The 23,535-nt window shown below is 42.3% G+C and overlaps 1 protein-coding gene across 2 annotated transcripts in view; it reads right to left on the bottom strand.

Annotated features, from left to right (window-relative positions):
- The window catches only part of prrt4b (proline rich transmembrane protein 4b), a 23,589-nt gene extending 741 nt beyond the window's left edge, over window positions 1-22,848 (bottom strand). The window contains exons 1-4 of one of the 2 annotated variants that reach the window (XM_061959507.1): window positions 22,750-22,848; window positions 16,052-16,926; window positions 8,744-8,845; window positions 1-2,141 (exon numbers count right to left, since the gene is read on the bottom strand). The exon at window positions 1-2,141 is cut by the window's left edge and continues 741 nt beyond it. In XM_061959507.1, coding sequence (XP_061815491.1) covers window positions 154-2,141; window positions 8,744-8,845; window positions 16,052-16,847 — 2,886 coding nt within the window. In that variant the 5' untranslated portion in view covers window positions 16,848-16,926; window positions 22,750-22,848 and the 3' untranslated portion in view covers window positions 1-153. Of the gene's footprint in view, window positions 2,142-8,743; window positions 8,846-16,051; window positions 17,227-22,749 lie in introns of those variants that run through there. The other variant, XM_061959506.1, reaches the window with a different exon arrangement.
- Between the last annotated feature and the right edge of the window lie 687 nt (window positions 22,849-23,535).

Raw genomic sequence — 23,535 nt, 5'->3', positions numbered from 1 at the left:
AAAATTTGTCAAATTTACAGATTTCATTACTGTACATTATTGGCACTTCAAACCGTCATAGACATTCACCAATGACTAATAACCTTGTTTGGGCGGCTTTTGCCACCAGGCACCTGTGAAGCTGCCGTCCTGTCTTTGCTTAAGAACAGACCATTACAAATCGATGGTCTCGCTGCAGATACTGTGCGCGTCAATCTGTCTGCAAACGCTCATAAACTCCTCCTGCACCGATCGGTCCGCCTCAGACGACATGTCGAGGTCCAGGCTCTCCTGTGAGGCGGCGCCCAGTGTTTGGTAATGCCTCTGTGGGTCCCCCTGCTGGAGGAGCTGTCGAGCATGAGTCTTTGGGCTCGGACAGAGCACCAGTGATGAGTCCCCGATGGACGCTCGGTACGGGGAGCTGGAGGAAGAGCTCCCCCTCCAGTGCTCTGGAGATGAGCAGCTAGAAGAAGACGGGGATGGAGATGGAGATGGAGGTGCGCCGACTACAACGTCTTGAGATTTATTGTGCACTTTGGAGGTTATGTCAGTGCAAGATGAAGTCCGATAAAGACCAGGATCGCAGAGGCTGGGAGGAGCACAGCTGTTGTTGGATAGGTCGCTGCTCTCATTAGGCCTTGCAGTGCTAAAGAGGCTCATGGGAAAGAGAGCTTCGCTGAAGAGGGCTTCATCTATGCTGCGGCGTAGGTTGATGGGTGACGGTGGCCTCAGGTCTGTGGTGGAATCGCTTGTGAAGGACGATGCACCTGAAGGATCACCACCACCTCCATTGGCAAGTTTGTGTGAGCCCTTCAGGTCCAAATCTACATCGAGATCTCTGTAGGCCAAAGCCCGGTTGCTGTGGTACAGGAAGTCTAGCCCGTTCAGACTGCTAGTAAGCCTGTCATCCATTAGCGTATAAAGAGGGAGGCTTTCTGTCTCACCAAGACCGACATCAACAATGGCAAGCTTTTCCTGGTGACTCAAGCTCCACTGGTAGCTCCCAGGCAGGATAGGCGCTTTAGATGCCAGAAGTTCTGTCCAACAGCTTCCGGCAGACGGGAGCTGGTCAGAGCAGTAGACTGGTTGTGCCACCACCAGAGCTAAGGTAAGGCAAACACCCAGTTCACAGAGTCTGCAGCTAAACTGAAAAGCCCACCAACACCACGGGTGGAAGACTTTTTCTCCCCCGGCGACACCTAGAGCGTTGAGCATTGCATACAGCTGTAGGCCTGCGCAGGCTAAACAAAACAGTGCTGAAAGACACACTGTTACGGCCGCACGATCCCAGTCTCGGCTCTCTGCAAAGGGACATCGGTTGTATCTCTCAGCAGGGGTTGGAGATGTGTTGTTCAGGTGGTAGATGTGCTTGGAATCTGCTCGCACGTAGACGTAGAATACGAAATAGGCAGCGGATAGGAAAGTGGCGAGGACAACGAACGCTCCACGGGAGATGAGTGCAAGGAAGAGGCAGAGTGGAGGTTTCTGCTGGTAGAATTTTTGTAAAGTCACTGGACCGAATGCAGCAGCAAAGTGCAGGGCGACCAAGCAGGCCAGGAAACATGGTCTCTGGAAGGCCGAGTAGGACAGCTGCATCCTAGAGCGCATGGAGAGCAGAAGGAAAACCAAGCCGAAAGCTGCCGTCAGGCAGGGAAAAGGCGCCTCGTAGAGCATCAGTAAGGCTTTGCCGGAGGGCAAGCGGTCCTGGTGGCCATACGCGTCGTATAGGAGTGTGAAAGATCTAGTACACCCTGCAGCAAGTAGAAACAGGCTAATTAGAGCAAAGTAGCCACAGCCAGAGGGACAGCGCAAAGGCAGACAGAGCAAGTTTAGCGCTGAGGCCAGCGTTAGCATCGCAAAGACGCAGCCGGCGCCATAAACGTGCGCCTCCCAGGCCAGGCCCCAAGCTGCCATGGCACTGTTCCAGTCCGTGTACAGCGGAACCAACATGAGAGGAGGCGAGAACACCAAAGGGCCGTTTGACTGGTTTTTGGCTGTGCTGTTTTCTGCCTTCATGACCGACAATGATGTAGGTGTCCAGTCGTCAGAGATGTTGCAGGCCTCAGATTGTTCTTTGTTACAGTCTGGAAGTAAAGTTCCTTGTAGGGTTGACATCCAGTCTGCTGTTGTCTGGAGATTTTGTGGACTTTGTGTTGCTGTGCCTGAAAAGCAGAGAACAGAAGGACTTGTGAACCAGTGAAAGCATTGTGACTTAAGTTGGGCATCGATGGGAAGGGTCTTGCATTCCGATTCTCCAAAATTTTTAAACGTTGGTTCCTATTTCCGATGCTTAGTCCGCCGATTGGAAGAAACCGCTGTCACAGGCGGAGAGGCCAGCTAGCACTATCTCCATACACCATGTGTTACCGCTCCCCTAACTTTGTAATCCTCCATTGCGGCAAATAAACTACTTTTTTTTAAAGTAGTATTATCGCGAGAGGACTGTAGGACAAGGCTAAACATGTACACACAGAAAAAGAAAGCAGGAGTGGGCAAGCCAATTGCGAAGCTAGCCGCTAAACTCGCTTAATACAACAAGAAATACGTTAGTACTTGAAGAGCCAAGTGTTTTCTGAGGTGGTCTAGAAGGAGGATAATATAACAGCTGTTTAGCAGCCACTGCCAGGCATACAAGTAAGGGGAATAAGAATCAATCCATAAATCAGTAGTGTTGATACCAAGGGTGGTATCAGTATATGATCTATACAGAGTGAATTATATTATTTTCCCAGAATCTTATATTTAAATCGTTTTTGATGTTTACAAATTTAGGGCACCAAGAGGACTTTCATGGTCAAATCCAAAGGATTTCCATGAGTTCTCTCAAGTCATTCAATAGATCGCAACTGGACTGTTTGGTTTGTCTTAGAAGACGTTTCGCCTCATCCATGTAGGCTTCATCACATCAGTTCGTGCTTGTAGACTTAGACTGGTCAGATCTAATCTAGTTTAGACTAGCTAGACCAGTTCTGACCAATCTATGATGAGAGGCGAAACGTCTTCTGAGACAAACCAAACAGTCCAGTTGCGATCGATTGAATGCCCTGAGATGACAATAACCTGGATGAATGAGAACATTTATCGACATGAGTAATAGATCATAGTTTTTGTGTAGTTATTGTGTACTACTGACTTTGTTTTTCTCAATTGTATGTAATAAAATAATTAAAGGAACTATGTTGGAATTTTGTGTTGATATTGTTACAGAATATATCAATAAATGGATAACTGAAAACATTTACAGTTAATACATCGGTTCAATTCACTCATGGATGATCGGAATTTCCATCCATCCATCCATTTTCTACCGCTTATTCCCTTCGCAGGACAAAATCCTGATCGGAACATCACTATCTACATAACAACAGAATGTTGTGTCACTTTTGTGAAAGTGTACCCCTGTGGAAATAAACGTAATAACATTTACATTAAAGTTCAAAGGATTGATTTTTTTATACTGCTTGAAAATAGCCCTGTGAGAAAGTCATAGTAATGTTTTTGAGCTGGCCTCTTAAAAAAAAAAAAAATGGAATGGAAGATCATAGGGAACTGTAACCCAAACGCGAAACAGGAATTGTCCAATTTCGAACGATGCTCGGCACTAATTGTGACAAAGCTTGTTTGAATTGAATGTGATTCGGATTTTGTTGCACATGTTCTAGTTCTGTGATGGAAATGTGCTTCACTCGATAATGTGATATAGTCGGACCACTACGATTGTATTTCGGGGATCTCTACGCCCCTCGACGTATACGAGGTAGCAGGCGATGCATTGCCTAATTGTGTCGCACGTGCGCAAACTCATCAGTCTTTCTGCTGCCGGCTAATCCCAGACTGCATTAAAAAAACAGACTTGGTAATGGTCCCCAGAAGAACAGAAGAACATCCCTCCCACTGTGCTGGTTTAGTGTTGTTTTCCGTGTAAAATGTTTCTAAAAAAAAAAAAAAAAAAAAGCCCTTCAGGCAGACAGGAAACGCATGGAGAATACATTAGTACGCCCCAGACTGACCTGCAAATTGATTGGTGCTGGTTGTCTGATGTTTTTAAGCATGTGGTTTCACACCTCTTTATGGCTTGTATTTGAATTTTCCCCACAACCCACCCTTTCCTGGTCTCGTAGTCCCCTTTTTTGTTTTTTTATGCCATTAAGTATATATATATATATACTTTTTTTTTCTCCAAGCCGTAACCCATCTCCTACAAATGAGAACGGCCCTGCCCGTCATGTTTAGCCCAGGGCAGGAGAAGCACCATGCCTGCTGCTTACTGTTCCACAATGACCGAGCACTTTCACATGGAGTTAGAGTGTCGCTCCCTCTGAGACTCTGGATTATTGCAGCGGGCTGCAATGACAGCGGGAGTAAATATGACACCCTAACCAAGCAGCATCTCAGCAGTTTATGAGATTGAAAACATGTCATTGCTGCCGTGATGATGTCATCCTGCCAAACGAGGCATTGACAGTAAGGGAGGTGCGACTCCAGTGTAAAACAAACAAGCAGAGCGGGTGCGGCTCTTGGACAGCGTCCGTCCGTTTGTTTTCTTTCCAGGGCGATAGCGATGCCACCCTGGGACAGTCAAGTTATTTTCCACCCATTTCTGGACCGGGTTTTGGTGGACCATGACACTATTTGGGAATTAAGGTCATGCTGCCTAACACAATCCTGTGGTAGCACAGCTCGGTCACATAAAAGTCTCATTTGACTTTTTTTTTTATCTTGAGGTGACTTTGTCATCCCAATGCACCTGCCATGGTTCCTCAGGGTAATGATGCCATCCTTACTCCATTTGTTTACGTGGACACGGCGAGGGCACCTCCGCACCTCCGACTTTAGTTTCGCTGCTGGCAAGTGACACATTTAAAAGATCTATTTTAGAAAAATCACTTTATTCTATTCTAGGCTAAGGAGATGTGGGTTACAGCTGCTCCTGTGAACTGGGCCACTTATTTCACCAGAGAGCCACTTGTACTGATGCAAAAACACTCATCAAAGATCCTCTACAGTGGTTCTGAAACTGTCTAATGGTACACGGGTTCCATCTAGTGGTACGCCAAAGAATACCTTAATTAAATATTCAAACAAAGTGTTACTATTCAAACTGTGTGTATTGTTGTAGTGGCCAAAAATATTTAATATACTTGTTAACTGCCTTGTTTTTAACGAATATTTAGGCCTGTTATGCTACTGTAGCACGGTGAAACAGGGGTTAGTGCGTGTTCCTCACAATAAAAAGGTTTTGGGTTCAAATACCCCGGGCTCGGGGTATTTCTGTGTGGAGTTTGCATGTTCTCCCCGTGACTGCGTGGGTTCCCTCCGGGTACTCCGGCTTCCTCCAAAGACATGCACCTGGGGATAGGTTGATTGGCAACACTAAAATTGGCCCTAGTGTGTGAATGTGAGTGTGAATGTTGTTTGTCTATCTGTGTTGACCCTGCGAGGTGGCGACTTGTCCAGGGTGTACCCCGCCTTCCGCCCGAGTGCAGCTGGGATCGGCTCCAGCACCCCTTGTGATCCCGAAAGGGACAAGCGGTAGAAAATGGATGGATTGATACTTGTTGAATAAAACCTTTGCCTAGTTTTTAATGAATATTTAGGCCTACTACACTATTGAATTTTAATGTTGGTCAGTATGGTGGTACTTGGAGAGTCAAGTGTTTTCTGAGGTGGTACTTGGTGAAAAAAGTTTGATAACCACTGCTCTAAATGATCAAATCACTCACACATGGGGGGGGGTACAATCATGTGTGCTTACGGACTGTATCCCTGCAGACTGTATTGATATATATTGATATATAATGTAGGAACCAGAAATATTAATAACAGAAAGAAACAACCCTTTTGTGCGAATGAGTGTGAATGGGGGAGGGAGGTTTTTTGGGTTGGTGCACTAATTGTAAGTGTATCTTGTGTTTTTTATGTTGATTTAATAAAAAATAAAAAATAAATATATATATATATATATATATATATATATATATATATATATATATATATATATATATATATATTATTATTATTATTATATATATTTTTTAACATTTCTTGTACGGCCCGGTACCAATCGATCCACGGACCGGTACCGGGCCGCGGCCCGGTGGTTGGGGACCACTGATATACAAGCACATTTGCAGTAGGCACTAAAACAAGAAAGGATTTTGTGACATAAAGGATGTTCGACTAAAAACACAAGTAATGTGTAACGCAGCAGCAACAATAAATATGCAAGTCAAAGATTTTTCATATGACAAGATCAACTGTTTACTAGAACAATGTTTTTCAAATATCTTCTATATAGGTCAGTGTATGTTTTGGCCATTTAATTTTCTCTTAATAAATAGAAATTGAAAAAGAAAAAAAACTCTGCTTTATTTGAATTTAGTTTAAAAAAAAACAATAGCAATAGCTATAAAAAAAAACAAAAAAACCGTTTGATTTTCATTTTATAATTCATAAAAGAAAAATGAAGATCCCCAGTGAACAGAAACAAGAAGAAATATGACCAAAACAGATGTTTTTTTTACAGTCTGACACTGGAGGTTTTTATTTTCAAAGTAAAAGCGGGGAGACTACAGTACCCGTGTGTCTGGCTAAAATGTATTTGGAGCCCCACACAGAAATGATTCTACACATGGCACAATGAGGACTGACATATACAGATATCTATACACACATCATACAAAAGTGAAGGCAAAAAGGATTTGATCACGCATCATAGTACAGATTTTCTTACAGGCCAGTCCGTGGTCCTGTCATTAAAATCACTACATTCAGTTTTGGAGTTGGAATATGAGAACACATCCTGAGTTTCTGTTGATATGTGTGTAGATATTTCTGTAGATGTCAGTCCTCATTGTGCCATATCCAAAAATATTACACACATTTAAAACATTTTAGCCACAGTCACACAGGCGTTGTAGTAATCATCCCCGCTTTTACTTCGAAAATAAAACTTTTGGTGTCCGCAAATGAAAAAACATCTGTTTTGGTCGGTGTATTTTTTTGTTCCTGTTTACTGAGGATTTTCATTTTTCTTTTTTGAAATATAAAGTGAAAATCAAACCGTTTTTTTACGACTTGTTATAAAGATCCTCAATATGAATAAATGATCTACTGTTACTGCAAACATGATGGTCAAAACAGGATGATTTGGTCTAATAAAGGATCTTTGACTAGCACTTTCAACATGACTTGCTTTTTCAGGACGTATTACAAAAATGCTAGTCAAAGATCCTCCATATGACAGGATTACTCTAGTGTTTTTATGACTGCAGAAGCCCTCGTCAAAGATCCTTTACAGCAGTGGTCCCCAACCACCGGGCCGCGGCCCGGTACCGGTCCGTGGATCGATTGGTACCGGGCCGCACAAGAAATGTTAAAAAAAAAAAAAAAAAAAAAAAAAAAAATTTTTTTTTTTTTTTTTTTTTTTAAAATTAAATCAACATAAAAAACACTAGATACACTTACAATTATTGAACCAACCCAAAAAAAACTCCCTCCCCCATTTACACTCATTCACACTCATTCGCACAAAAGGGTTGTTTCTTTCTGTTATTAATATTTCTGGTTCCTACATTATATATCAATATAGATCAATACAGTCTGCAGGGATACAGTCCGTAAGCACACTTGATTGTATTTTTTTATGACAAAAAAACAATACAAATAAAAAAACACCTCCCCCACCCCGGTCCGTGGGACAAATTTTCAAGCGTTGACTGGTCTGCAGTTACAAAAAGGTTGGGGACCACTGCTTTACAGTATATGTAAAAAACATTCACTGTTTTTGGACCTACTTCAAAAACACGGGGGCCCTCCTTTCATATAGACTATAGAGCAGTAGTTCTCAAATGGGGGTACACGTACCCCTTGGGGTACTTGAAGGTATGCCAAGGGGTACGTGAGATTTTAAAAAATATTTTAAAAATAGCAACAATTCAAAAATCCTTTATAAATATATTTATTGAATAATACTTCAACAAAATATGAATGTAAGTTCATAAACTGAACATCAAATCAAGTAGGCTATTCCATTCATTACCATAAACCCAGAGTTTCCCCCATGCCATGATGGTTTGACCCTCACTAAAATGTATGTCAAAAAGAACTGTGAAAAGAAATGCAACAATGCAATATTCAGTGTTGACAGCTAGATTTTTTTGTGGACATGTTCCATAAATATTGATGTTAAAAATTTCTTTTTTTGTGAAGAAATGTTTAGAATTAAGTTCATGAATCCAGATGGATCTCTATTACAATCCCCAAAGAGGGCACTTTAAGTTGATGATTACTTCTATGTGTAGAAATCTTTATTTTAATTGAATCACTTGTTTATTTTTCAACAAGTAGTTAGTTATTTTTATATCTTTGTTTCCAAATAGTTCAAGAAAGACCACTACAAATGAGCAATATTTTGCACTGTTATACAATTTAATAAATCAGAAACTGATGACATAGTGCTGTATTTTACTTCTTTATCTCTTTTTTTCAACCAAAAATGCTTTGCTCTGATTAGGGGGTACTTGAATTAAAAAAATGTTCACAGGGGGTACATCACTGAAAAAAGGTTGAGAACCACTGATATAGAGGATCTTAGACGAGCATTTTTGCAGTAGGTTTTTATCAAGTTTGTCATGTAAAGGATCTTTGACGCTGATTGTATATTCGATGGAGCGTTTATAAATCATTATGGAAGCAATTGGCGAGGTTGCTCGTCATGACTCATGCAGTTAAAAGGGCAGGACTTTGAAGAAACTTAGCTCACCTGTATTCACCTGCGACGATGTTGTCAGCTTTGGCGCTGAATCATCCGCCGTGCGGCCGTCAGCGTTTGCAGCACCTTCCTCATCCGCCTGATCCTCCTTAGCTGTGAAGACACAAGCGGTTTAAGCTTCAAAGTGAAATGACACAACAGCACAGGGCTGCAAAAGAGAAAGCGGAAGCAACTATATATCTTAACCCAGTTCTGTCAAACGGGTTGGCCTCGCCATCGTCCTCTTAGCTGAAGCGAGTCATCCATGGCGCTGTGGTCTGCGTCTCTGCCGTCTGATTGCGTTGACATTTCGAGACGGTTGTGCACTTATTGAATCTTCTAGTTGGAGAAGCAAGACCGGCCGATTTCCTGATCGTATCGAGGTCATGTAAACGTCTCGTCATTCTTAAACTGAAAACCTCCTGAGAATGTTTCTTTTGTCAGAGTTACACCTTTCACAACAAAGTACCGCCATTTCTATTGAGAGTTTGAGTTTTGAGTTTGAGTTTATTTGGAAAATGCTAGCATAAAACATGATACATCACAATTTCCAGTTTCTCTTCAACATGTTCGAAAAGGAGTAGGAAGAAGCAGAGATTATTTAATCCTACCTCTTTTCTTTTACATAACAGTTGCTAAGACTTTTGTTCACTACCTGTTCTCAACTTATTCACAATATACTCCATAAGTAATCACAATAAAAATAAATGAATAATATTCGGTGAAGTAAGTTACATTTCATAAGGTGAGATGAGTAAGATTATTTTGAAAATGAACGAATGGATGAAATAAATTCAGAATGTTTATCATGGTTCTTCTTCTTTGTACTTTGTAAACACTTTTAAGTTTGAAGAGTTTCTTGAAGTGGATCATATTAGTACATTATTTGATTGCTTTGCTTAATCCATTCCATAATTTCATTCCACATACTGATATACTGAAGGTCTTAAGTGTTGTACGTGCATACAAAGATTATATTTCTCCTTTTTTGTTGAGAAGAATTGTTGTATATTCTTGGGTAGCAGATTATAGTTTGCTTTGTGTATAATTTTAGCTGTTTGCAAATTCACTATGTCGTGGAATTTCAGTATTTTCGATTCAATAAAGTGTTTGTATGTTCTCTATATCCAACGTTATGTATTATTCTAACTGATGTTTTTTGTAACACCGTTAATGAATGAAGTGTACTTTTGTAGTTAGTTACACAATAACTGAGATATGGTAACACGAGCGAGCAGTAGAGAATATGAAGTGATTTTTTGTCTAGAACATGTTTTGCTTTTTTCATTATTGACGTGTTTTTTGCTACTTTATGTTGTATATTTTTTACATGAGATTTCCAGTTCAAATGATCATCAATCATTATACCTAGCAATTTGGTTTCATTTACTCTTTCAATTTCTATTCCGTCTATTTGTGTTTGTGTTTGACTTTCTCTTCTACTGTTACCAAATAGCATTATTTTAGTTTTACTGAGATTCAAAGATAGTCTGTTTTTGTCAAACCATCTTTTTAATTTGTTCATTTCTTCTGTTATTATTTGTATTATCTTCTGTGTGTTCTCTCCTGAACAAAACGCAGTTGTATCGTCCGCAAAAAATACTAACTTGAAATCTTTTGTAACTTTACAAATGTCATTTATATAGAGATTGAATAATTTTGGTCCTAGTATTGATCCCTGAGGTACACCACAGGATATATTTAGCATTGTAGATGTGTGTTCGTCAGTATTGTTTCCTGTTCATTAAATGACTTCTTATCCAGTTTAAGACTAGCCCTCTGATGCCATATTGTTCTAGTTGTTTGATTTAAAATATTTAGAGCACACCTAAATATAAAGCACACTCACCTTATATTTGGACAAATCAAATGTTGTACATTTATTGGCCACACACATCTATAGGCCGCAGGTGTACACATTGAAACATGAAATATTTACACAGGCACAAATTTAAAGGGGAACATTATCACCAGACCTATGTAAGCGTCAATATATACTTTGATGTTGCAGAAAAAAGACCATATATTTTTTAACCGATTTCCGAACTCTAAATGGATGAATTTTGGCGAATTAAACGCCTTTCTAGTATTCGCTCTCAGAGCGATCACATCGGGAAGCAATCCGCCATTTTCTCAAACACCGAGTCAAATCAGCTGTGTTATTTTCCGTTTTTCGACTGTTTTCCGTACCTTGGAGACATCATGCCTCGTCGGTGTGTTGTCGTAGGGTGTAACAACACGAACAGGGACGGATTCAAGTTGCACCAGTGGCCCAAAGATGCGAAAGTGGCAAGAAATTGGACGTTTGTTCCGCACACTTTACTGTGCTACGACAGAGATGGCAAGAATGTGTGGATATCCTGCGACACTCAAAGCAGATGCATTTCCAACGATAAAGTCAAAGAAATCTGCCGCCAGACCCCCATTGAATCTGCCGGAGTGTGTGAGCAATTCAGGGACAAAGGACTTGGTAGCACGGCAAGCAATGGCGGCAGTTTGTTCCCGCAGACGAGCGTGCTCACACCGTCCCTTATGCCACCAAAGATGATCAAGAGAAGAATATCGACCCTAGCTTCCCTGGCCTGCTGAAATCAACTCCAAAACTGGACAGATCAGCTTTCAGGAAAAGAGCGCGGATGAGGGTATGTCTACAGAATATATTAATTGATGAAAATTGGGCTGTCTGCACTCTCAAAGTGCATGTTGTTGCCAAATGTATTTCATATGCTGTAAACCTAGTTCATAGTTGTTAGTTTCCTTTAATGCCAAACAAACACATACCAATCGTTGGTTAGAAGGCGATCGCCGAATTCGTCCTCGCTTTCTCCCGTGTTGCTGGCTGTCGTGTCGTTTTCGTCGGTTTCGCTTGCATACGGTTCAAACCGATATGGCTCAATAGCTTCAGTTTCTTCTTCAATTTCGTTTTCGCTACCTGCCTCCACACTACAACCATCCGTTTCAATACATGCATAATCTGTTGAATCGCTTAAGCCGCTGAAATCCGAGTCTGAATCTGAGCTAATGTCGCTATAGCTTGCTGTTCTATGCGCCATGTTTGTTTGTGTTGGCTTCACTATGTGACGTCACAGGAAAATGGACGGGTGTATATAACGATGGTTAAAATCAGACACTTAGAATTTTTTTTTAGGGATATTGCGTGATTGGGTAAAATGTGGAAAAAAACTTCGAAAAAAAAAATAAGCCACTGGGAACTGATTTTTAATGGTTTTAACCCTTCTGAAATTGTGATAATGTTCCCCTTTAACAAAAGACAGTAGGTAGCCTACTTGATAAGTCATTGAGCGGGGTCGTCGAGGTCGATTCGTCCGACAATTTTTTTTAAGGTCTCGTTTTCGCTTTCACTTTAGTCTTGATTTGGATCGGCTCTGGGCTCTTGACGTCTTTGGCGTGTGGCAGCCGGTCTTCTGAGGCCCATTAGTGGGTGTGGATTTCCGTTCCATGTAGCTGTTAACTTTTTTGATGGCCAGGTCTTCGGCTGTGTGGGGCTGCGCCTTGCGTATTTCTTGTGTCTTCTCCGTGAGGATGAGTGCATAACGCGCTAAATGGCTGGATGATTGTGTGAGTGCGTTTTAATTTCATGTGAACAATTTCATTGGTCTGATGAGACGACGCTAAATGTATTGTAAACCCGAAAAAAAAATCCATAAATCAGCCGCGGCATTGGATAAAGCACAGGGTTCGAAGCGTGGAGGGAAAAGCAGCGGCTTGTAGTCCGGGTATTATGGTAGTCCTGTTGTGCAAAACACAAACGTCCACTGCAGAGGACGCTGGTAGTGATGGGTAAACGTGTCTTCAGTGAATGTGTGGCACACTCACTGGCTGTTGCAGTTAGTGTTTCATAGTGGTCATCTGCTGGATTAAAAAAGTCCTGCAGATATAATCGTTTTTTTTACATATAGCTGTGCAGAAAGTAAACAGGAAAATAACATTTACCTTATGTTACGCTAAAAGATCAAAATCACCCAATTTTTCCCTTTTTTTATTTTAGTTCCTTTTAGACCAGTGGTAGGGAACCTGTGGCTCTAGAGCCAGATGTGGCTCTAGAGCCAGATGTGGCTCTTTTGATGACTGCATCTGGTTCTCAGATAAATCTTAGCTGACATTACTTAACAGGATAAGTCCTGAATAATTCCGCTGGTAATCAGTGTTAAAAATAACGTTCAAAATATAAAACATTCTCATGCATTTTAATCCATCCATCCGTTTTGTACCGCACCTGTTCAAGAAGTCACATTAATGGTAAGAAGTATTTTATTTATTATTGGTTAGCTTCAGAATAACAATGTTATTAAAAATAATTAGAGACTTAATATACTCTAAAAATGTTGGTCTTACTTAAAAATGCACGCATTTAGTTGTATTCAATGTTAAAAAAAAATATTATATGGCTCTCACGGAAATACATTTTAAAATATTTGGCTTTCATGGCTCTCTCAGCCAAAAAGGTTCCCGACCCCTGTTTTAGACGGATGATAATGATGAAAACCGGCACGCCTCTCATCTGACTTCTTTATATTGCAGCTGTCGCCCGTGAGTCAAAACGAGCGCTTTCTGATGAACCCAGTTTGGAGGACGGCAGTCAACTCTCTGACATTTGTTGTTCTTAAAGTGACACAGTGTTTCATAATGCACCAATGTACCATTTGGCCCATCACCAGATGTTGGTTTTCGGGATGTTGTCACTGGATGTTGTCAGTGTCCCTCAGCCTTCAAGGACACAGATCAATTAGAATGCCGGTGATGAAGGTTGTTTGTCATTTGAACCACTGTGGTGCAATCTTTTCCCTTCAATTCAAAGCTCCTCCTTGTCCAAACACCTCAGCCTTCAAAGCATCATTGTCGGGATTTGTGTTATGCACCAAGCTGACAAAAAGGCGAGGGAAACAACGGGAGCATGATCAGCATTGGTGAACAGCGGCTGGCGAGCGCACGGTCCCAGCGGAGTAGCGGCTGGTTTCGCTGAGTGTGCGCTTGGAATACTGATCCAAGGCAGCCATCCCCCCCTTTGCTCCCCATCCTCCCTGCGCCCTTTTCCGCCGTGTGTCACCACATGGAACACAGGCAGGGACATAGCAGGTTATACCTCCCACTGAGTGCTTGTATCATCAGATGGTTAGCAACCCCCTCCATCTTAGATTCATAGACTCATCAGCTTCGCAGTTTTGAAGACCAATCTCTGACCCAACATGAATAACAGTGTCTTCTCTTGGACCCGTATCATGCACAGACACAGTGGGGACACGTTTCTTCAACTAGCCGTGCCTTGCAGATTTCGCTGGCCTTTTTTACGATTGTCCTAAAACGGCCTAAAATGCCTTTATTTTGCAGACGCTTTTTCAGAAAGTTGCGATGTTTTGAGGCTTGCTTTTTTCTCAATAACGTTGAACTGCGATGAGGTGGCGACTTGTCCAGGGTGTACCCCGCCTTCCGCCCGGTTGTAGCTGAGATAGGCTCCAGCGCCCCCCGCGACCCCAAAAGGGAATAAGCGGTAGAAAATGGATGGATGGAACGTTGAACCAACCTGTAATTTAAAGGGGAACATTATCACCAGACCTATGTAAGCGTCAATATATACCTTGATGTTGCAGAAAAAAGACCATATATTTTTTTAACCGATTTTCGAACTCTAAATGGGTGAATTTTGGCGAATTAAACGCCTTTCTATTATTCGCTCTCGGAGCGATGACGTCACAACGTGACGTCACATCGGGAAGCAATCCGCCATTTTCTCAAACACATGACAAACACCGAGTCAAATCAGCTCTGTTATTTTCCGTTTTTTTGACTGTTTTCCGTACCTTGGAGACATCATGTCTCGTCGGTGTGTTGTCGGAGGGTGTAACAACACGAACAGGGACGGCTTCAAGTTGCACCAGTGGCCCAAAGATGCGAAAGTGGCAAGAAATTGGACGTTTGTTCCGCACACTTTACAGACGAAAGCTATGCTACGACAGAGATGGCAAGAATGTGTGGATATCCTGCGACACTCAAAGCAGATGCATTTCCAACTGGACTGGACAGATCAGCTTTCAGGAAAAGAGAGCGGATGAGGGTATGTCTACAGAATATATTAATTGATGAAAACTGGGCTGTCTGCACTCTCAAAGTGCATGTTGTTGCCAAATGTATTTCATATGCTGTAAACCTAGTTCATAGTTGTTAGTTTCCTTTAATGCCAAACAAACACATACCAATCGTTGGTTAGAAGGCGATCGCCGAATTCGTCCTCGCTTTCTCCCGTGTCGCTGGCTGTCGTGTCGTTTTCGTCGGTTTCGCTTGCATACGGTTCAAACCGATATGGCTCAATAGCTTCAGTTTCTTCTTCAATTTCGTTTTCGCTACCTGCCTCCACACTACAACCATCCGTTTCAATACATGCGTAATCTGTTGAATCGCTTAAGCCGCTGAAATCCGAGTCTGAATCCGAGCTAATGTCGCTATACCTTGCTGTTCTATGCGCCATGTTTGTTTGTATTGGCATCACTGTGTGACGTCACAGGAAAATGGACGGGTGTATATAACGATGGTTAAAATCAGGCACTTTGAAGCTTTTTTTAGGGATATTGCGTGATGAGTAAAATTTTGAAAAAAACTTCGAAAAATAAAATAAGCCACTGGGAACTGATTTTTAATGGTTTTAACCCTTCTGAAATTGTGATAATGTTCCCCTTTAATGAATTTGTTATCAGTGTTTGAAGTGGTCCTTGTAATTTGAATCTTAAAAAGTACATAATTGCAACAACAATTGGGGGAAAAAATACTGTATTGATGTTTTACTCGTTTTTTTAATACCTGTTGAAGGTAAAGAAAAAACGTTATAGAACATAGACGGAGATTGTCTGCAAATTGTGGACGAGATAGCAAACAGCAGACAATAAGGAAGCTTTTGGTGGTTTCTTTCTGTAATTACAATTATTTATTAATATGAGTTATAATGAATTAAAACAGTACAGTAATGTTGCCATCTAGTGTCTACTTTTAAGTCTGTGTGAAACAAGTATTGATTGGACAGTTGACATGTGGTTTGAAGCTCTGCTCAGAGACAAATTCAATTGCCGAAAATAACTCTGATTAGCTAAAATATGCGGGAAAGTTGCGAGGCCATGCACAATTTGCAGGGATTGGTTAAATATGCGTCAATTGGCGCAATCACATGGGTTAAAAAAATCGCTAAAGCTGCTAGCAATTTTTAACGAGATCTTTTTCAGAAACACCTATTGATCAGCCTATTGACCTCTTGTCCGCGTATGATCGATCATCTCTTTTCAGTCGTTATTGATTGCTTTGACTTTTGCTCACCTCCTGTTGTCGGGGCGTCAACCTTTTCACTTATCACCAGTTGGTAGTCGGTCGCAGTTGGGGCGACATCAATGGTGATCACCCCCGGTGGTTCCTCTGGTGAAACCGTCACACTCTGACTGAGATGGCTTTCTGTTGGGTCTTGAGGTGTTGTCTTAAGGGGTCTTAAAGTGATTCCTCTTCCTGGGTTTATTGTTGTTGTTTGGACCTCTTTAGAAGTCATAACAGTAAAAACCGTGCTTTCTGGCGCTAATGTCGCCGAGATCTGTCTGACAATTTCGTTAGTGTGTGTCTCATTTTGTTCTGGCGTGCTTGTGCTGGTGGGACTTTCGGTGTAGGGAGCGTTTGTGACCTGTGTGGGAGAGTCTGAGTCTGCAACAAGAGGGTCCTTGTCTGGAAGATGTGACGTTCCTGTCGGAAGCATTTCAGTTCTTATCTTTGTCACGCTGGTCAGGAACCCTTGAGTGGATTCTGTGGGAGGGTCACGGGCTTCGTAAAGGCTCCCATCTCCCGATCCCGAGTGTTCCTGCAAGTGATCCATTGGTTCTAACAGATCTTTAGAGCTTGTTGTCAACTCAGCCTTGGTGTTACCGTCTGAAGGATAAAAAGGCAAACGGAACGGCAGCGAAGGAAGTGACGGTAGCTTGGGCAGCGTCGGGGTCCACCAGTAAGACTTCTTCTTCTCTCTTGTCGAAGGCGTCGATCCCCAAGGAGCCTCTTCGTCCGCAAAGGCCTGCTGGTGCAGTAGGAGGAGACACCAGCAGCACACAGCTAAGGTCCGGCGCAGGCGAGGCATGCTGTCGTCAGTGCTTGGCGAGTCGCTCACATGTTGTTCCCTCGTGGCTGCTTCGGCACACTTTTTACGGCGGAATGACCTAGAAGACAAACAGGACATTTGAACATTTCACATGGCTCTATTTGCCACCTTTTTCGCCCTCGCTGCAGGCCCTTAAGTATGACTGACGCCCTCAGTTAGTGGTTTCCTTTTCTGGTCACTATGTACGTTTCAGACCCGACCAATTAGAGACGTTACTTAGTTCTCCGTCCAAGAAGCGCTCAGGAAATAAATATAGTGAAGGCAGGAGGCTGTAGAAAAACAGAGGCACCTCGTTTTCTCTCTTTTGTGGTTCAAAGTCACTCGACTGTTGCCTGAGTGAAAAGACGGGGGCACCAAAGGAATGTCCCCCTGGGAGAACAACAACCTGTGTCCCCCTAAAGACGCCCCCCCCGCCCAGCCTTTCCCTGCTGCTTCTCAATCTCTAACGTGTGGGAGGCGACTATTCAGAGACCTTGTCCGACGTTTACTCCCCGTTATTTGATCTAAAACTCTCCCAGCTTAGCCCACACAATCCCTGGTTTTAGACTTGTATCAGTACAGCATGAAAGCCAGCACGATGGAGATGTTTTTAGTTCCGAGCACAAGCGGTCCACCTACTCGTACGGCTGAACGTGAGGGCAGTCTTGCACTTGTGGGCCCACGCACGCACACACACACACACACACAGGCCTAACACACACACCCACAAACACGTTCTACATTTCTAGAAAGATGCCTTGAATGATCTTCTCTCATTGCCAGTCATTATTTGTTTTTCTCACATTTGTGATTTTATTTCCCACATGCGTCTATTTCACTTTTTATTTTTCTTCCAACGCTTCATTTCCTGCCTGGTCTTATCTATTCGCATTATTAGCACCGTTGTTTTTGTTTGCATGGCACCTCGGTTTTCATTTCCAATTGCAGAAAGATCAGCAAAAACTTAAGAGCGTCCCAATCCAATATTGATATTGGTCCGGTATCAGGAAAGAAAATCCGATATCGCCTTGCATCTATAAACTCTGATACAAGCAGTCCTGCAGCGTGTTTACTTGTGCAAAGCCGGACAGCCAGTTAACATCTAAATGTCCTCCAATAAGCACAAAAGGTTGGTCCTTTCTTCTATTTTAGTCAAGTCATTTACAAAAGGTAAACATGGTACTACTACTACTAGGAGCTATCAGCTACACAACAGCTAAGCACACAATAGCACACAAGGTAGACTTCCGTAATAAGTGTCATTAATTGAACAATATAGCAGTGTAGAACTGCACCTTTTCGTCAATATAAACAAGTTAACATAGGGAATTTTCTATTCACAAGGTGTCACCAAAACGCAACACCTAATTTCAAAAGCATAAATCTGCCATAAATCTCCGAGTAATTTCACTTGATCAAACTTTTTCTAACATTCCACACTGCAAAATAATACAACTATGTAATATGATTCCTGCCGATATCATATCGGATCATTATTGCTCTCAGCCAACACGAAAGGCTCCAATATTGGTAACGTATTGGAGGTGAAGTCATATCGGGACACCTCTACTGGAAGGTAGCAGCTACACAACATCTTTGAATGATTGATTTAAACTTTTATTAGTAGAATGCACAGTACAGTACATATTCCGTACAATTGACCACTCAATGGTAACACCCGAATAAGTTTTTCAACTTGTTTAAGTCAGGGTCCACATTAATCAATTCATGGTAAAAGCACACAAGCTCGAGATATCGTATGTAAACGTATTTGTCTCTCATTGAACAATACTGCAGTCTAAAACAGCACATTTGTCAATATAAACAAGTATCAAATAATTATAGTTGCATATTACTTACACATACAAAGTTTCCAAGGCAGAAATGTGTCCGCATCATTCAACTGGCTGCAACATGATCTTCCATCCATCCATTTTCTACCGCTTGTCCCTCTTGGGGTCCCAGGGGCTGGAGGATTTTAACTTAATGAATTACTGGAACCACTATGTGTCGCCAAAAAAGCCCCCCAAAAAACATTTTACCACTCCAGTTCAACTTAAGACAACATAGGCCTTGTGGTTAGAGTGTCCGCACTGAGATCGACCCCGGCCGAGTCATACCAAAGACTATAAAAATAGGACCCGTTACCTCCCTGCTTGGCACTCAGCATCAAGGGTTGGAATTGGGGGTTAAATCACCAAAAATGATTCCCGAGCGCGGCCACCGCTGCTGCTCACTGCTCCCCTCACCTCCCAGGCGGTGGAACAAGGTGATGGGTCAAAGGCAGAGAGTAACCTCTACCTGATCTGAACCAAAATTGATCCCCAGCAACTCTTTGAAGCATCAAACAGGTTTATGTGTGAATATAGTGCATATATATTTACTCATTCTCTTTTGCACACTCTTGGAATCAACATGTGCATAGTCATGTACATAGTGTATATACCCCCCCCCCCATTTTTTTGTATATCCATCCATCCATTTTCTACTGCTTGTCCCTTTTGGGGTCACGTGGGGTGCTGGAGCCTATCTCAGATGCATATATTGTTTTTCAAATCACCTGACATGTATACTGTGGATATGTACATAATATTTCCTTTTTTTTTTTTTTTAACTTAATTTTTTATATACATTTTATAGGTTGTATGTATTTATTTTATTATTGAATGTATCAAATGTGATAAATATGTAATGGACCACAATGAAAACAAGCCTTTTGGCTTTTTGTGCCATCCATTTGCCTTTTTAAAGCATTACATGGATTCAATTCTTTAAGATTTCAATAAACTTCTCAATCAATCAATCAATCAATTTCACCAGACCTAGTGTGTGTGTGACTATCAGTGGTACTTTATTTTTAATGAGTCCATTCCAGACGGTTAATAATAAATAGGTTAGTGTTTTTCATACATTGATTTGATCATACCTTTTCTAACATTCCACACTATGAAATAATAAAAGTATGTACTACGAGTCCTACTGATATCTGACCAGATCAATACCACTATCAGTCATTACTAAAACCGGTATCGTATCGGAAGTGAAAAAGTAGTATCGGGCCACGCCCAACAAAAAAATGCAAATATCCCATACAATTAATAGATAGATAGTACTTTATTGATTCCTTCAGGAGAGTTCCCTCAGGAAAATTAAAAAGTTAATGTCTATCCAGGGCAGCACGGTGGAAGAGGGGTTAGTGCATCTGCCTCACAATACGAAGGTCCTGAGTAGTCTTGGGTTCAACTCCAGGCTCGGGATCTTTCTGTATGGAGTTTGCATGTTCTCCCCGTGACTGCGTGGGTTCCCTCCGGGTACTCCGGCTTCCTCCCACCTCCAAAGACATGCACCTGCCATGGGGATAGGTTGATTGGAAACACTAAATTGGCCCTAGTGTGTGGATGTGAGTGTGAATGTTGTCTGTCTATCTGTGTTGGCCCTGCGATGAGGTGGCGACTTGTCCAGGGTGTACCCCGCCTTCCGCCCGATTGTAGCTGAGATAGGCTCCAGCGCCCCCCGCGACCCCAAAAGGGAATAAGCGGTAGAAAATGGATGGATGGATGGATGTCTATCCAATGAATCTGCTCCACTTTCGTGGTCACAGTCTAAACTCCAGCTAAGCTATCTGGTTAGCGACCAGCTTCTAGGACTCCCAAACAACAACACCATACTCCTTTTATTGGGCCTTTTAAACTTTCCACATCATCAAGTTCCAGCCTATATATAAGGCTCATTGTGTGCTGTGACAGGGAGCAGAAGAATGTACAATTCCCTCCAACCAAGCAGGGCTATAAACAAAAAAACCCAGACCTTGACGTGCAGTCGTCGCATTCAACAGCTCTAAAACGTCAACAGAGCAGCAGTCAGTCGGCGTGCTTGTCATCTGCACTTTCATGAGGTGCGCAAACTGACCTCCAATCAGCTTCTTAGCGTCTCAATGAATGGATCAGCACAACATCGGCTGCACCTGCTCGGTGCTGCTTTTTCTGGACTTTTTTGTCATCTCGGTGCATCCTAAAAGTGTTTGATGGGATTGAGGTCAGGGCTCAAGTCGAGTGAGACAAAAACTTCCTTGAAGTGTTCCCACACTGCTGGGAGACATACCATTGGTCCTTATAAAGCATCTTGGGCTAGCTCTTTTGCACTCACTTCTTAAAAACGGCAAAGTGTTCCTCTTTTAAAGAACGTCTTTGACTTGTGTTTTTTGCAGTAGGTCCTTGAAAACAGCAGATCACTCCTGTCGTCATCTAGATCAGTGTTTTTCAAGCACTAGTGTGCCGTGGGAGATTTTCACCTATTTGGGTTAAAAATATTTTTTGCAAACCTGTAATTATAATCTGCAAATAGTGTGTCGGTGCTGTCTAGAGTAACCATGTTATACAGTACTATACCATATCAGTGGGCGGAAGCCGGTAGCTAATTGCTTTGTAGATGTCGGGAACACGTCGTGTGAGACGACGATGGTTTGTCGTGATCACAATATGCAGACAACAGCGGGAGGCAGTGTGCAGGTAAAAGGGTATTTAATGGTTAAACCAAAAGTAAACAAAAGGTGACGGCCCCTAAGAAAAGGCATTAAAGTTTAAGCATGGCTATGCAGAATGGAACTAAAACTGAACTGGCTACAAAGTAAACAAAAACAGAATGCTGGACGACAGCAAAGACTTACTGTGGAGCAAAGACAGCGTCCACAATGTATATCCGAACATGACATGACAATCAACAATGTCCCTAAAAGAAGGATAAAAACAACTGAAAAATTCTTGATTGCCAAAACAAAGTAGATGCGGGGAATAGCGCTCAAAGGAAGACATGAAACTGCAACTGGAAAATACCAACAAAGCAGGAAAAGCCACCAAAATAGGAGCGCGAGACAAGAACTAAAACACTGCACACAGGAAAACAGCAAAAAACTCCAAATAAGTCAGGGCGTGATGTGACAGTACACCTACTTTGAGACAAGAGCTATAGGGATGCATGCTTGGTTATGCTTTAAAGTCATATCCAACAATTGCGACAACGCCTTTTTATTGCTGAGTTTCAGTTTTTAATGATTTCTGCTGGTGGTGTGCCTCCGCAATTTTTCAATGAAAAAAATGTGCCTTAGCTCCAAAAAAGTTGAAAAACACTGACCTACAGGATCTTGGACTTAGGTGTTTTGCAGTGGATCCTTAAAAACAGCAGCATGCTCCAACTTTACCAGCATTTTATTGCAAAAACCGCAGTATTATCCTGTTACACAGAGGATCTTTGTCTAACGTTTTTTTTTTTTTTTTTGCAGTAGATCTTCAAAAACGGCAGGATGATTCTGTCATATAATAGAGGATCTTTGACTGGCATTTTTTTTTTTTTTTTGCAGTAAATCCTCCAAAACAGCATATTGCTCTTGTCACATAGCGGATCTTTGACTAGCGTAGTTTCCAGGCTGTGTGAGGGCCAAATAGTGATGCTAGTTATCTTCAGTGACGTGTACGCTCGCATTAGTCAATAGTTCCTGGATGTTATCGATTATGACACATCCGCTCGTCCTTAAATAGCCAATAGTGTTGTCATGTCGCTCACAGGCTTTACAGCAGATTAATCGCTGACGTCTTCTAATCTGCGCCGTTTCCTCTGCATGCCGACTAGTTTTTAGTCACCGCTTTCTTCACACTATAACCTGTTGATCCCCCCCCCATAAACATGAAACCTATCCATCCGTCTGACTTGATGAATGCACTGGAGGTGCTCTCACACATTCTGCTGTGCTGACAGCTGGAGAAACCACGCTAATCCCGGGATTAGCACACCTTGACCAAGCCTCGCCGGTCGCATATCTGCTGTTATGTCTACCACACACACACACACACACACACACACACACACACACATTCATCATGTTAGATGGGTGACGTGCCAAGCTTACCTGTGCAGAAGATGTTAATAGGAAGCAGAATCCTCACACAGCGATGGTGTGTGTGTGTGAATGTGTATATGTGTGTTTGTGTGTGTGTGTGTGTGTGTGCTCTGCAGGAGAGACTGTTGTTGTGTTGTGTGTCAGCGTGAATCCTCTGCATGGACTTGCAGCCTCCCTTATTCTCTCTCTCTCTCTCTCTCTCTCTCTCTCTCTCTCTCTCTCTCTCTCACACACGCTCTCTCTCTCTCTTTTTCTCTCTCTCCGTCCTTGCTCTCGCTCGCTCATCCCTCACTGAGCTATTTTATCATCAGCTGCTGGAAAAACAACAAAAACAATTTGGGGAAAATAAGATAAAATAATGTTATTAAGTCCCATCTTAAAACTCATTTGTATACTCTAGCCTTTAAATAGCCCCCCTGTTAGACCAGTTGATCTGCCATTTCTTTTCTTTTCTCCTCTGCTCCCCTTTTCCTTGAGGGGCGGGGGTGCACAGGTCCGGTGGCCATGGATGAAGTGCTGGCTGTCCAGAGTCGGGACCCGGGGTGGACCGCTCGCCTGTGCATCGGCAGGGAACATCTCTGCGCTGCTGACCCGTCTCCGCTCGGGATGGTGTCCTGCTGGCCCCACTATGGACTGGACTCTTACTATTATGTTGGATCCACTATGGACTGGACTCTCACAATATTATGTCAGACCCACTCGACATCCATTGCTTTCGGTCTCCCCTAGAGGGGGGGGGTTACCCACATATGCGGTCCTCTCCAAGGTTTCTCATAGTCATTCACATCGACGTCC

The sequence above is a fragment of the Nerophis lumbriciformis genome, linkage group LG05 (assembly GCF_033978685.3).
Source record: "Nerophis lumbriciformis linkage group LG05, RoL_Nlum_v2.1, whole genome shotgun sequence".
Classification (NCBI taxonomy): Eukaryota; Metazoa; Chordata; class Actinopteri; order Syngnathiformes; family Syngnathidae; genus Nerophis; species Nerophis lumbriciformis.
This window is presented reverse-complemented; position numbering and strand designations above follow the sequence as displayed.